This window comes from Pseudoliparis swirei, chromosome 10, assembly GCF_029220125.1.
Source record: "Pseudoliparis swirei isolate HS2019 ecotype Mariana Trench chromosome 10, NWPU_hadal_v1, whole genome shotgun sequence".
Taxonomy (NCBI): Eukaryota; Metazoa; Chordata; class Actinopteri; order Perciformes; family Liparidae; genus Pseudoliparis; species Pseudoliparis swirei.
Window position 1 is genome coordinate 6,197,482 of NC_079397.1, and position 16,405 is coordinate 6,213,886.

Here is a 16,405-nt window from a genome sequence, read left to right on the forward strand (position 1 = left end):
ATCTGTAACCAGCTCACCAGTAGCAGGGTCCTGGACGAGCAAACCAGTGGAGAAATTCTCAGATAAGTAATACTCCTAGCCTTGGGGCTTCAGGCATCAGCGCTTTGGCCCCTCCTCGTGGACGACGTCATCGGCTCGGAGGCGCGCAGCCACTTCCACAAAAGGAATTCCTTCTTACCGCCTGCATGTAAGTATGAGTGCGCTATGTGTCTGCGTTTGCATGTGCGCGTTACACAAATCAGCCCAGACGACGAATGATGTGGTGAGAACGTGAACACGGGATTGGAAACGGAACAACCACGGGGAGAATAACTAAATAAAATTAAAAAAGGTCGGTGCCGAAACGAGGATCAGTGAATCAATAATTGCGAGAGAGACTTTGTTGTGAATGTTCATTCTGAAAGGTGTACATCTCTGTGTGTGTGTGTGTGTGTGTGTGTGCCTGAGACAAAGAGCTCACAGCTCCTGTGCTATTGGCTGGGTTCATGGGGCCAGAGGGTACGAGGGGGAGGGTTAGAGCGCTGCAGGGCGACCAGCTGGGTCCCTCCACGAGATGAGCCCAGTTGGGAGCCTCAACCAGACGACATGCACACACAGCCTTCAGAGCTCGAGCTGCTACTACTGAGGACGACCATATATGGCCCTGGGATTCCCATGGAAAAAAAGAAGACCAGGATTGAGGAAGGGTGTAGGAGGAGGGAAGAAAAGAAAAAAAAAATGCCGGCAAGATTGTAGCTGTATGCTTCACTTGGGCTTTCGCTCAGCAGCCAAAACAATAGGCCCACTTGAGAGCCAAATGAGTTTCCATGTGAGGGGTCCAAAGGCGAGAGAGGGGCACCGAGGTGGTGGGAGGACGGAGAAGCCACGGAGACGTGGCTGTTTACAACCTTCGATGATATTTCCAGATAATAGAACTGTTATGTGGAGGATCGTAGCCATCTGACATTTAGTCTACTAAAGAGGCATTGAGAGCGATCCACAGTGCACCCCACCCCCCTTTCCTCCTCCCCCACTGCCACCATTACCACTCATGCCAACGAGCTGCCCCCCCCCCCCCCCAAGAGGTTGAATGGATAGTGTGGGCGCCAGGGTCAGCCCTGCAGACATTCTGCCATTTTTTAGCCATTACCATCAAAGATATGGATCGTCATCAGGGTGGCACTACATCCCTACGCAGGAGCAACCGCTTGTTTGCTGCCACTCAAAGTCCAAGATCAGTTCCCACTGTTTTGAGTTGGCTGAAATAAGATGAATGCAGTGTAATCGACACTTTAAGAATAATACCCTCCTCAAATGTAAACAAACGCAACAATAAAACCTGGACACGATCATTAGATCTGGAAAAAGTATCTTGACAAGACGGATTATAGATTACCTTATATATTGATACAATGCAGACCGCAAGTCACCTCCAAATGAGAAAGGGGTCAACAACTTTATTTTTAAAGCAAGAAATCTATACACATCCAACAAAAGACGGAAGAAGGAGGAAAAAGATGAGAATACACATTTGTCTGGCTGCTTTGGGCCCGTGCAGAAAGCTGCATGTGTGTGACAACATGAGTCTAAGTTCGGCTGGTGTCAGAAATAAAAGCAGAGGGAGTGTAAGAAGCAGCCTCACTAGTGGAGCCTCAAAGAGGAAATGAGAAAAATAAACAGCCACTTCCTGTTCCTCTCTGGCCTGAAATCTCCAACACCCTGACCCCCCCCCCCCCCCCTCCATCAGTATGGAAAGACGACCAATACACCCCCCCCTCCCTCTTCCTCCCCCGAGTTCTGAGCCTGAAAACGCACAACACAAGGGCAACCGTTTTTTACTGTCCTCCCAACAACCTCAATGAGACACAAAGGGGTATGACGCTAATTAAAAGCCACTTCCTTATTTGATGGTTAGCCACATTAATAATCAATGTCATCTGCTTAAAACATGCATCTGATGCCCCAGAGATAACAAATAATGTCCACCAACTCATTGTCAGATGATAGACTACGGATTAATAGTATGGATGCAACATGTGATTAGCCCGTCATCAATTGATCCCAGAATGAGATCCCTGCACATCGGATTTTACACGAAGAGATCTATAAAACAGTCAGGGGCCTCGACGCTGAGGTTCGTAAACCGTGTCCAGGCAGGAGTGGTTGTGGCTCATTAATTATTCATTTAAACAGTCAATTAACATCTCAGCTTGATGCGACTCAGTGACCTGACATTTATGCTCTATAAAACGAGGAGATACAATTGAGTTTGAGGACTAATGAATTGTAGCATCCTTTTGTGCAATAAAACCTGATGTGAAAATTAAATGATTTGTCACCCCTCTTTGATAAATTGTTTTTATGATTATTTTCTATCACTATTTCCAGTCTAATTAAAATATATATTAGCCTTTTGTTTTGTATATTTAGTGATGTGACAGCAGGAAACCCTACTCTTCACCAGCTCGTCAATTGAGTCATGTTATTGTCCAGTGACAGCGTGCAACAAGATTTAAAAGCATTTGGGATTATTCAAAATATGAAAAACAGATCTACTAATAGAAGAAAAAATATATATAAAACACCGCCTTCGAGCGAACACAGAGGCCACGCTGCTTACGCAAGTCCATTTGAATCACAAGCCAAAGTGCTCAGCCTGTCACGGTCCAGGCCCATTTACTGACACTGCTGTTTATCTGCAGGAAGAGCACCACTCAAACACACTTATTCACAAGCGCACTAATGGGGGTAGTAGCGCCACAGCAGAGAGCAGGTTCATTCCATCTCATGGCCACTCGTGGATTAGCACCAGCAACGATAGATCCCAATGAAATAAAAAAGGAAGTGCCTTGGACTATCCAGCAATATATTGGCACGGCCTACGAGCTGATATGAGACAATGCTGAAGAGCAGGGGCGTCAAACTCATCCTTACCGTGGGCCACATCAGCATCATGGCCCCCTCTTAAAGGGCCGGTGTATCTGAAGCACTGTATAAACTACTCCCGAACATACTGTTAGATAGCCCTCTTTGCATATGATTATTCGAGAGTAGAAATATTGTACACAAGAACATTTCTCTAATATTATAACACAAATCCATGTAATTTTAAACCTTCAAAATAAAAGCACAGGATATAAAGGTGATCATATGTCTTTCAAGCCATCAGGGGCCGCATAAAATGACGTGGTGGGCCGCATTCTGCCCGCGGGCCTTGTGTTTGACACTTGTGCTGTAGAGGTACAATATACATTTTACTGGTGATGTATGCAAGATTGGGGAATAAGCCCAATTTGTTTGTTTTATTTGCACATTCAATTTAGCAACAGACCATGACAGTAAGCCATTCTCTGACAGTAAGAACAACGAATGAATAACGTATAATTAAATCGAGAACGTACAGTTATCATGTTCTGTATCTCCAGCAACAGCAACGTGTAGATTGCGGATGCGCAAGTTCACCTCTATCCCTCATTTCGTAAGCTGAAGATGCAGCCATTTTGAGAATAAATGGAAAGAATGTAACCTCACCCTTCCACAGACAACAAATGGACATGCGCCCTTTGCCTTAATTGTGCTCGCTGCTCTGGAAGACAATGAGGAATTCGCAGTCCAGGTGTTTTCAGTTCAGAAACAGCTCATAAAAAACACTCGGCGTGAGACATGCGAATGCTGCCACGCAAACAACAGCAGGATGGCTTCAAGAAGACCTGGCTTTAGTAGAAGACGGACACCATGTGCCACGGGGAGGGGGGGGGAAAACAAAAAAAAACAAGCTGAAGTCATCCCACAAACATTTCACAGCAGCTCGATACTATGCACGGCCTGGGAAAGTGTTTGTGTGTGTGTGTGGGTGGGGGGGGGGGGGGGCAATTATGCGCGCATGTTATTTCTCATCCACATTGCAGGGATGAGCGCTACAGCTTCATGTATGCGTGACGTCATCAAAACACATGAGGCGAAAGGAAGCGACAAAAACACGGCAGCCTTTGGTTTGAAAACAAATCGGCATTTTGATTTAAAAATTACATCTGGCGAAAAAGGTGAAGTGTGAAATACATTTGAAAGAATTCCACCTCCTGGACCACTTCACGTGTGCTTTTGTACGAGGTCACGTCTGCGTCCATAGCTTTGCCGTCACGTCAGCGCAGATTATATACGTGGCAGCCGGTTTACTCTCCTGAGGAATTCGCCTTACGACCCCAGGTAAACCAGTTTCAACCTGCAGCTGAGCTCGTCTGACATACTTCAGAGAACCCTCACGGTTTAGAATCCTCTGGAATATCCGCGATGCATTATAACAGCAGCGTCATAGAGTTGGGCTGCATAGGATTCACGCAGACCAGAATCAACTGAGCCACGGGTCGGGTCGACCCAATATTTTCCCATCATTGACGGATGCTTCCGTCGCACCTGAGCTAACGATGTGGCTTTGATTTCAATAGGAAAACCAACCTTGACCAAGCAACTACATTGCGAGACATTTTACAATCCTTCCAACCCATTTCGCTTACACAGTAGCTGTCTATTTTCAAAGTTGACGTGCGCAAGGAAACAGCGGCACAATGACTTCCTGCTGTTGATTATGGGGTTGGTTAAAAAAGGTTGAATGAAACAGTGAGCGAGGCCAGTGTGACAAGGAGAGACCTGCCAATCACACACACACACACACACACACGCTCTCACTCTCTCAATCATCAAGCGCGCCGAGGTAACAATAGCGCTAGTGTGATTCACTGCGGACTGGAATTCAGCATTGCATCGCAACATGACCTTTTCTTTTATGTGAGGAATGAAATTGAGGACATCGTGTTGGTCTCAGATCTGTGGATCTGAAGCACAACTGTACCGACTCAAAACACCCACAGGAGCTCAGGGGGACATGACAGCCATTGGTGCTGCACACATTTAAACCACTCTGAGCACTGGTCACACAAACCAGCTGCTGAACACAGAAACGGTGTGGTACGGTACCGGCAGAAAATCTAAGAAAACATTCCTTTATCGAACCTCACCGTCCATCCACTATTGTTTCTGGCGTTTCGTCATGGTTTGGTTGGCTTCCATCCAGACTGATGCAGACATGTTTTCTTTCTTGTAGACCTGGTGTTGCTCTAACCATCTGCTTGATCTCATTCGGTTACACATCACTTCTGCAAGAAACGTTTTGTTGCATGTAGTTTATCAATTCATGATGCAATAACATTTTCTCTACTGTACCATCAAGAAGAACTTGCACCAAAGGATAATTAAAATAATTACGATTACTCTCTTGTATACATTGAACTGGACAAAATTACACAATTCAATGGAGGCTTCTGATTTAAAACCATAATTGAAATCAAAAAAAAAAAAAATGTCATTAGCAATGATACACACAAACAACTTATATGGCAAGCAGTAACATATCTATCTATCTATTAGCCACAACTGTACACCAAAACAGGATAATAGCTAACCCAAGGAGGACTGGCTGTTAACTATTCGTGCTCGACAAAGAACAATAACATCTACACTGTCTAGATTTCAGACCATGAATTATTAAGTTGCATCTTAATGTCTTCTGCAATATTTTATACATGCATGAGTGACTGGCTGCTACTGTAAAATGGCCTTAAATCATAACAAAGAACCTGGAAGCAAAAAGCTGAAAGACATATTCTGAATGGACAGTGCCTGAGGCATGGGCAGTAATCGTTGGGCACAGGGATCCTGTTACAGTTTAAAAACCGGAATAGTTTACCAAAAAAACCCAAAGATACCTTTTCATTTTATTGAGCAAACATTTGAAACGTAGTTTAACTTCATCACGTTGACTTTAAAGCGCATTTAACAGACAATAACTCTTCAGCTGGTTATGTCATAGAGGCGGCAGCAAAGAGAAACGTTCCCTGTACGAATCCAACAAAAGAAAAGGGCATGCTGGCACTACACAGACCAGCTTGTCCCCGCCGTGGGATAGAGTCAATCGGATTTATATAGCCCAATTTTAGAATTCACGAATCTTCCTCAAAAAGGCTCAATGACACTTTAACGAACAAAGGATTGACTGAAAGGCTGCACTGTGGACGAGCTGAACGGTTTCCGAACGACATGGACAGTGAGGTTCAACAATAAGTTAAGAAAATAAAGCAGTTCATTGTGCGAGTCTACACTAAAAAAATAAAAAAAGCAGAAAATGTCACTAACATTGAAAAGGACCCCAGGGATGTTGATTTAGATCATGCGCATAAAAAGGCAGTTGATTTCCAATGATTTATAGGAAAGCACTAAATATCAGTCGGCTTCCTAATTAAACCTGAATGCAAAAGAGCATCGTCATCTGGGCTCAGTTTAGGCCACATGCGATACACACACGCACCCTAAAAACCCCACAAGCTGCTGGAAAGATGACGACAGCACTGTGCTTTACATCTCAGCCTCAAATGAGGCATCTTGGAGTTATTCTGCAGGCAGCGAGAGCCGCGACGGATGTCTGTGGGAACAGGCAAGCAGAACAGGTGAGAATACCAGGAAAGATCGGCGTTGCAATGTGCCGCTCTGCTCGTCGTAGCCGGAGAGCCTCTCCACGTGAGATGGAAGGATTTTCTCCTTCAGGCAGAAAGACAGGAGGCGTGGGGTCCATGAGAGGATGCCATGACGCCCGTGTCAGACGGACGGGGACATATCAAAGGCATTGCTTTGTTGCTCCTCTCACTGGCCAACTGGGAGCCTCAGGCACAGCTGAGAATCTCAAGGCCGGTCTGGTCCGTCGCGAGAGATCCACCACGGCAATTATGTAACGCGTTAATACGGCTGGTCCGGAAGACTCTCTCTGCTCAGCCTGTTACGCAACTCCCACTCTGTACATGCAAATCACCAAATCAAGTGACTCGCAACCTTCCCTGAGTCGTTGTCATGGAGACAGTGAAAGATAATGTTCATAGACTTCAGGCTCATAATGAGGGTGTGTAATGTCAACAGAGCAGAAGCATTGCAATCCCCTACTCGGACATGGTAAGCTGCCCCCCCGAGTCTCGTCACCTCTGTCCTCGGGATCAACACAGGCGATGAAGACTTAAGATAAAAAGTTCAGGTGTGGGTCAGCGTGAAGATTTTCTTGTGTGAGGCGACAAGCCCCGGTTACCTCCACACTAATTGCCACGATGGAGCTCAGTGGGCAACAGTCAGCTGGGCCTTGGCGTTGCATCGGGAGTAGCGAGCCAGAGAGAGAATGACGAGCGGGGAGGGGTTTAGGTGACAGCTGAGGAATGTCTGCTCTGCTCTCTCTTTGCCGTGGTTTCACGCGACTGTCACGTGAGGAATGCACGGGCTTGGACGACGGGACTTGGAATGCCATCTCCCGAGGCAAATAAAGTCGATGACATTTTGGAATCTCCACTCGTCTACCGAACTTCTCGTTCGCGCGTGCATCCTTTTTACCTCCTAAAGGATCCATTCGGAAAAACTGAATCCATTCAGTCGTGCGTGAAACAGTCTCTCTCAGACAACCACATCACAAAATAGAAATAGTGATTTTGAAATCACAATCGCTGAAATCTTAACCCTGGCGTGCAACAAAAACTGAAGGCGTCACGGAGTATTGTTAATTCTCCAAACCTCATTACTATTCACCAACAACATCCATACGCACAAGGGGGCCTGGTATAATGAATCACATTGTAGAGACAACAGAAGGGACCATGTTCACGTGTCCTTCTGCAAAAAAAAATTGTTAAGAGACAGAAGGGCTGATGACTCGCATAACGACACAGCCTCGAACATAGATGTGAGATCATGCCAGGGCTGCACTACAAAGCAACGCTACAGACTCTGAGTCATACCCAAACTTAGTATCATCTCCTGAAACCCAGTTCGGAGAACTTGTGGCGGTGGTATTTATAACCTTGCACTGGTCACCAGGATTGGGAGAGATATCGCTGCACATGGTGGGGAGAGAGTCTCTATGTAACACCATTACACACTTCAAAACAAAGCCAGAGGTCAGTCACTCTACTGCTTGTTGGTGTCACAAAATCATTTTTATTTATTCTCTGTAATAATTTTTAAAAAAAATACATCATTTGATTGTCCCTCTCCTCTTCATCATCATCATTCTTGACCGTGGTGAAATTCTGGGATTAACACTCTAAACAGAAGTCTCTACACCGCCTTCTTCAAACTCTTTATAAAAGACCCCAACGACCCCAGATCACATGCTGGACAACAGCGCAGAAACACGCGCAACAAAAAACACACACAAACACGTCAGCTTCTCGTCTCCAGAGATGGTTAGGTCTGAATAGCGGCACTGCAAATTTGTTTCTTAATTTGGCTCATCCCTGGACATCGGCCCAAATAAAAGGCAACGCTTGCAGCCAATGACTTTTCACAGGGGACCAAGCCAACTTCAGAATTCATAACAGCAGATTTTGAGCACAAAGAAAGGCTGATTTAACAGCAGGATTCAGAGAAAATGTACTAAAATGAAATACATTCATTATCATCTTAATATAAAGCTAATGTCCCATCTCAGAAATCTTACTATTACAACTTTTAATAGGTGTAACCAAGTTAATGTAGCATGGTAGTGAAACAAGCAGAACTCAGACTTACTAACACGGCACATGACTAATACGATGACATCACTGGAACTTTATTCAAGCATTAAACCTTTAATGTATGAATAATGTCATCAATTCTTAGATCATTTTAGCACTTGCTATCAAAACAAATGCAATGAAAATAAACTGAGGCAAGGGTTGTTTCCACAATAATAACTGGAACTTGTATTTGTTAAGTTGATAATTCAGGACACAAGTGCAATGTCCTAGCAACAAATCCATCCAAGTATGTTTTCTTTTGGTATTAAAAACTGAAATGAACTCTGTTGTTAATGCACAGCAGCTGATATTGTTAATATATTGATTATTGATATATTGGTTGGTTGCTAGGCGCCGCACGAGTGGCTGCCTTTCACAGCAGCTCCCATGCACTTAGAGCTTTTCTTATATTATTTGTATTTTATGTTACTCTGTTGCTACTTTTTTTTTTCCTCCCCTGACTCCCCTTGTATATTTAGTATTAGTATTTGTTTTAAGTTTTTTAGTATTTAGTTTTGTGTTTTATAATTATTTTTATTAATGCTCTGATGTGCACCGCTGCTGTGATTTTTGAAATGTCCCCACTGTGGGACGAATAAAGGTATATATCATATCATATCATATTCCATTTGTAATAAATGTCTCCAGATCCATTGACAGTTTATATCTGATATATAATACTATTTGTATGTTCCAAGTAGTTATACAGTAAAGGGTAGAGAGATGTTACATAGGGACTTAGCAGATAAGGAACAAAGTAGTAGACACTACAAATGAATCTCAACTAGTCTGACGTATTCACAAATAACACTGAAGTAATTTCACTTTCAGCGAATCTACTGTAACGTCCAGTACAGTAAACATCAGGACTCTCCTTTCTTTTGAATGCACCTACTAGCTACCACAACAACAACGATCACCATCCTGGTGTTTCAACAACCTTACAAGCTGTCATTTTGCCAGCTTGGTATGTTACAACAACAACAACAACAACGTTACACGTTACGCACCTGACGTGACCTACTAAACCAGAACGAGCTGCCATTTTCATTATTTGTCTCCGAAAGCACAGCAGCTAGTCAACGTAGCTATCCTGGTTAGCGGGCAAACACTTAGTATAGCACAGCTGGCATTCCAGCCAGACAGCCAGGTATTTGTCACACATGTTCCTGGTTCACATTAACAGTCACCAAACGTAAAATGGTCAAATCTCCAGCTCGCTGACATATGAATTAACTTCATCTTAAACCCCCAATAACAGCTAACGACAGCTAGCTTATGCTGCTAACGCACTGTTAGCATGCATTCCGCTTGGCTGATAGTTCAGTGAACTAATGCACCTTTTTGTCACATTTAAGCTAATACACACAACAGTGTTGTCAACAACGCGTGTATTACGTAAATGTCGTGTACAGTTAAGGACTCGCGAGGGTAATATCGGGCTGTAATCGAATGACGTTAGCTAGCTAGCTTCTGCTTTTTTTTTTTCCAGAGAGTAGCCGCAGACGACGGAGGAGGGTTTTATCAACAAAACCACTTTGACTGTCAGCCAGGTCGTAGCCATCGCTGTGGAGTTAGTTTCGCCTGTATGTGTGTCTCAAATCAATTACAACATAGGAGTTACGCTCCTGGCACAGCACCCGGGATGAGTGTTTCATGAATGAACCATACAAACAGCAGTGGTAGATCTGCTTGAAGGCAACTGACAACATATAAACGACCCGACAATAGTTTGAAGTGCAGCAGTACAGCAATTAGACTGCGCCCACTGACTGATGATAGACTAGGTTACTGGCTGTAAAAAGTAGTCCTCAAAGCGACGCGTTGAACTTTCCCGCTTATCTCGGATGAGGCTCTGAAAACTGCAAGCACAGCTGGGACAGTTTTGAATGCAAGTACTTCATAAGCAAGTACAGAGAGAGGCCAGTGTGTTGATCTCTATCGTTACGTCTGAACAGGATCGGGGCTTGTGCTCGGTAGGTAAACAACGGGATGGGAATGGCATCCATTTGACAGGTGTTCCAGGGCAAAGCGCTACTCGTGTCTGTTGATGCTGCCGGTGGGCTGACATTAAGAACTGGCGTTACCAGCGGGCGGACACGAACCTGGTGGAGGGCGGTGAGACCGTCCACATTGGCGTAGTTGATGTCAGCGCCCCGGTCAAGCATTCGGAGCACCTCCTCGGTATCGCCGCTTGAGCAGGCGGCCAGAAACACGGCGCCATCGTCGAACTTCACCTTCGTCTTCTTCTTTTTCAGAACAGGAGGCTCCTGGTCCGTTTCCGAGCCCAGCCACCGCTTTAACTGCTCATTCCTCTTCTGCTTGGCGTCCGCCATCTTCATCCCCCTCCTGTCTCCGGCTTCTTATCTTTCTCCGAGAGAGGATATACTTTATAGTGCCACTATCCCACAGCACACTGGGGCGTGGGAAGGGAGGGCTGGGGGAGGAGGGGGGAACCGAGAGAGAGCGAGCGAGAGAGAAAGAGCGAGAGAGAGAAGAGAGAAAGGGGGCGTCTGGATTGTTTTTCGTAATCTCGCGAGATCTGGAGCTCAGGAGCTGCAGTATAACGTCATCATGAGCAGATTATGAGGGGAGAGTGAGTTGAGTAATCCCGTATAGACTGTACGGCAAAATACTTGAAAATATGACATAACATTCAGCTAGATTTCCAGCACTTTTAGAGAGAAAGAGGCACTTTGACATAGAGTAGAAAGTATTTCTCACATCTCTCTGCTTTATGTTATAATGTATAAAGAAGATTGTTTACTGTGATGTTGGGGACCAGTCAAAGGTCACCCTTAGTTCAAATTTGTGAAAAAAATACTATCGGGTCTTACAATATATGAATAGCTTCACAAACACAAGGTCAAATTGAGCCGTCTTGTTTTAACCATATTTTTCAGCGGAGGAGGCTCAGTTGTCATGGAGATGGTTCAGTTGTTATAAGGAGATGCTGGACCATGTTTGGAGATTTTCTTCAACTCAATATAAAAATACTCTTCAAGTAGAAATTTGACATTTATTGATACTGTTTTTGTACATTTCATGTAATTAATGTGATAAACTAAAGAGCTTTAAGCGGTGGATATTTTTGTTGTTGTTTGTTTATTCTTTTTGTATGATCATCATGGAGTTTATTTTAACCCTCGATGATCAAGCATTCATCCTATCAAAATCACTCATTCATTTTAAGTAATACAAATCAATATGATAATGTTTGAGGCATCTCATAAGACCAACGTCATGTTAACGTGCATGTAGTGTCTTGAGAGTTTGTTCTTAGTCGTGCATCAGTCGACAAAACCACTAGAATAGAAAATGAGTTATAGTCCCAATCCACAAACTAGAACTCTGCATCCAGCACCAGCCGAGCTTCTGCACTTTTTTTAAAGGACTCAATTGCACCATATTCATTCTTCATCTGCATTTTCCACAGGTGGGTAGTGAAGACCAAACATGAATATATTGACAAACCAAAGACATTATCTCTAAATTAGAAATAGTTGTATTGCTGATGTGTCATAGTTTTGTTTTTCCATTCTGTCTGTTTCTTATTAAAGTATAAAGAGATAAGGTCACTATTGTCATTAGTTGTGTTTCAGTTGAACTTCTGTCCATCCTGGTTATGATATAACAGTTATTATAGTTTATACTTGTTATGTTTTTAAACAGACATGACTTGTCCTTTTTTCTTTTCATAGCAGGAATGAGTGCGCTAACAAAACTCCCTCCACACATTAACATCGCTATTCCAAAGATGTCATATGTATCATGTTTAGTTCACATCTAATAAAAACCCATTGCTCGCTGGTTGGAAAAAGAAAAGAAGAAAAAAAGCCTCCTGGCCACAAAGTACCTGGTTTTGATGGGTAACACTTGAAGTGCGAGGAAGGACTCGAGCACCGGGTGGTCCAGCTCAACCTGGACTAAACACAAGGTGGCCAAGCATAAAGTGTTTTTTTATTTTGGCCCCACCGTATGTTATTGTTGGCAGACACCGATGTGTACTCAGCGGGGCGGTAGAGTCCCCTCATACACAAGTTGCGGGTATGAGGCATGTAGCTCTTTTTTATGTCATTACAGATGTTAATGATGACATTTGAGAAAAGTGAAAATGCTGCTGCTTGTGCGTGATTAAATGCCACCCACCCAATGAACTTGAAGTTGACATCCTGAATAACAAGCCGACCCAAAACATTTACACAACTGTGTCCATGACCGTGAGCCATTGTGTGAAGTCACACCGCCACCACTTTTCCCATTTTACAACCATTTCTCATGTCACCGACACTGAAGTCGGACGGATAAAAATGATTTACAGTCCGCAAATGGAGTAAAATGAGACTCGGGTTGCAGCAGTAAGGAGACTCTGAGCCGGGACGCGGCGGTTAAGATGTGGAGAGGCACAGCTGATGCACATCCCTTATGACATGTTACACACACATTACAAGGGAGATTACGATGGTTCTGCTGAGTCATAGAGATGGTGGAACTATTAATCGCAGGCCCAGAAGAGAACAACCTGTGCTTATCTTTCAAGTTCAGTGTTTTCAAAAGGTTGTTTTCAATTAAGAACTCTGAATTTGAATAACCTTTAAATATCATGCTCTGAATAAGGAATAGCATTGATATTTACAAAATTGAACCAACAAGAAAACGGTTACATTGTGGTTTTATATCTGGTTTAGTTCTCTCTAATACCATGTGCAGGAAAGACATAAGTACCTTTCAGTAGTCACACAGGTATGCAAATATCCAAAGAAATGAGTGACTTTTAAAGCTGAATTTAAACACCACCACCACCACCACCGTCCCATGGTAGTGTGTGTCATTTGAATTTGAATACATTTAACATGCAAGCAGAAATGCACATTTTCAAAAAGTGAACTATGCAAATCTCCCCTACAGTTGGTTTAAAATCTACAACGCCGACGTGGTTACATAACAGGGGTACTGCATGTCCGCATTTACTCCACTTAAGAGCGTAACACATATCTCGGGTGTGCAGTCGAGCGTCTTGTTTATGCGTCCTGCACCCCCCCCCGCCCCCCTCCCCAGCAGCTGCAATTATCTCAGTGACAACTATGGGGCAAATAATTAGAGGTATTGAAGCGATGCCCGAAGATGCAGGAGGATTTGTTTTTGTTTTAATAATTGATCGGCATCACCTCTGACCTGCATTTGTGACTCTCCTGCAGTGCACGAGTCACGAGACTTCAGGACAAACTCCTGTCTTTCGTTACACTTCTCTTTGATCCCAGATGACTGTTTGCCGTCGTTCCTGCTCCTTGAGAGGATAAAAAGTGTCTGGGAGTGACTCGAGTGCATCGGTACCACAAAATCACACCGTCGCACTCTTAACTGTTTGTCTTCAGTCGCTGAGACGTGATTCAAACCCCACGGACAGATCTGCAAGCCGTGTCGCTGACATCACCGTCAGATCCCTCGGCACCTCTACGATGGTCCCCCCGGAGGAGGCCGTTGTTTCCTGCTTTAATTGAGTGTTTCCGAGGGGACCGGTCTCTGGTGTGGTTTGTGAAACCAGATGAGGTGTTCATGCCAAGTGTTGTGGAAAGGCACAAAGGGATTTTTGGAGGTGACTGTCTGACTTCAAGTATCTGTCTGTACAGTGTTATCAAGTCAAGTCCACTTCAGAGTGTCAGTTTTTTTTTTTTGTGAATGGTTGATAATTATATATCCTTGCTTGCTTACACCCAGAGTTAGATGGAGCATCTATTCCACTCTCACAGCTGAACTTTACATCTCTGCAGATTTTACAGTTGGGTGTTTTGTGCGTAATTGTTTGAATTTTTTAACTTTTTATTTTGCAATTGTTTATACATATGAGCAATAAGTGCATCGATGCAGATTTTACTGAGCAATTCTCATTGATTTTGGCACGAGAAAATTTAACACGAGGTCCCATAGACAAGGATTCTTGCTAATTCAAACATTATTCAACACAAGCGACACATCTATCACCACAGCCTTTTTAAATTAAATAAGAAAATAAAAAACAAGACAGATCCTTGACCCGAGACATATGTGCAGGTCTTCTTCAATCAATCTGACGAAATAAAAATGTGGTTCGTAAAAGAGAACCATTGAAGATTGTTATGAATTCCAGGAAAGGATCTTTCTATGAGAACAATATCTCTTTTATCGACGTCGGCTCAGGAGCCAAACTTGTGTAATCACTGAGGGCCGGAGTCATTGTTGTGTAATAATCATAAGGTGGTTTGTGAAGGAATCGTGAACTGTATTTTCATTATACGCGACTCCTGCTTAGGCACTAAATAGTAATACAAATTCCAGGTAAAATGTTATATCTTGGTTTGTATTCATGTTTTTCTTTGTTAAGAAGATATTGCATTTCAGAACGGCTATCAAAGGTGTCAGTCTAGGACGCCCTGCAGAAGCCACCATGCACAGTGGGATCAGACAGGGAAAATACCCCAATGATTAACTGCCGTACAGTGACTGAATCCCGTCATATCCACCAGGCGACCCAGACGAGCAGCACTCGCAGAGGGGGGTGATTGGTGACGTGTGGACAACCTGGGCCCATCTGAGAGAAGCCAGACGCTCGGCTCCCATGCTCCCGTGTCGCCCTGTGCCTGTCGTTGGCGCCTGCGACGCCGACACACTCGTCTCCTTCCCCGACGTACGGATCCAGACAACAGCGCTATCGTACAGATAGAAATAGTCACCCTTTGATGTTATTGAAAGGACGGCTAAAAAAGTGATGTTGAGAAATACCCTGATAGTGCCGGCTCAGCCCTTCAGACATTTTCAATTAGTCACCGGTGAATTGAGGAGCTTGCCCCGGCTTGTGGTATCAGGCGAGAGTTAGCAGGTCGACGGAAAGAACTGCATGGAGTATTTATGCATTGGGTTAAAAGTCTGTCACCGATGAGCCGGCGTCCACTTGTGTACTATGTATAGATAGATTTCATCGCCCAATGTCACCGTGTTCAGAGCGAGGGTGGAACGAGAAGACACGCTGTCTCCGAGGCCAATCACGTGTCAGGCAGTGAAGTGGGAGAACAGAGACACGGAGACAGGTGGGCTACGGTTGGTGTTATTATTTGTCTTTACTTGATGAATGATCTTGTTTTTTTCCCCTCAGCTGTGGATGCTGCGACACTAATGTTTGGTTTCCTGTGCTTGTGCGCTGTAAATCCACCCTCCGTCCCTTCATCGTATTTGGATTTTTGGGTCGGGACTGTAGCGGACAGACCGGAGCTGTTGCGGCCTCTCCACGGCCTGTGTGAGAAAACATGAGGTCTCAGTAAGCACGGCGGGGTTGTGGAGTGTTCATGAGGTGATCTTCCCCCCAGACGAACAGCTGAGCTCTAACCCCCCGGACAGAAATAGGGCAGCCGCTTTCACTTAGCAGAGTCTGTGCAGCTGCAGCATCCCTTGATTCTGCTCACTCAATCTCATGTCTGATATGTTGGCGTGACAACAATGCACGCTTGATTGTGCAAACTCAATTCAAATGTGTTGGTGTCAGTGAGTAATGCACACATATTTAATTTTAGGGATGTGTGTTTCTTTAAGGCCGGATGACTCGTGACAGTCTAATAAGACGAGGCTATTTGAGTGACCTTGTTTCCTAGAGAAAAGAGGCTAATAATAGGACAAAATCTGGAGCTGCGGTGAAGGCTGTTGTAGGTTAGTGCTAAAAGCTGCAATGAATCATTCCAGCCACACGAGCCATGGAAAGAAGAAAAAGAAGAAAAAAAATCACCAATTTGTTCCAGTCAGATGAAGATTAGCATGATTTATGTCTTTAAAACGATGACCAAGATCGTGGAGGAGCCTGGAAGGAAACAGATTAC

At 44.1% G+C, this 16,405-nt stretch overlaps 1 protein-coding gene across 9 annotated transcripts in view; it reads right to left on the reverse strand.

The window, feature by feature from the left end:
• The window catches only part of ppp1r12a (protein phosphatase 1, regulatory subunit 12A), a 47,541-nt gene extending 36,532 nt beyond the window's left edge, over positions 1-11,009 (reverse strand). For 4 of the 9 annotated variants that reach the window (XM_056425278.1, XM_056425281.1, XM_056425280.1 and 1 more), the window contains exon 1: positions 10,667-11,008. In XM_056425278.1, the coding sequence (XP_056281253.1) occupies positions 10,667-10,903 (237 nt within the window). In that variant the 5' untranslated portion in view covers positions 10,904-11,008. Of the gene's footprint in view, positions 1-10,666 lie in introns of all 9 variants that reach the window. The other 5 variants (XM_056425283.1, XM_056425275.1, XM_056425282.1 and 2 more) reach the window with 2 other exon arrangements.
• Between the last annotated feature and the right edge of the window lie 5,396 nt (positions 11,010-16,405).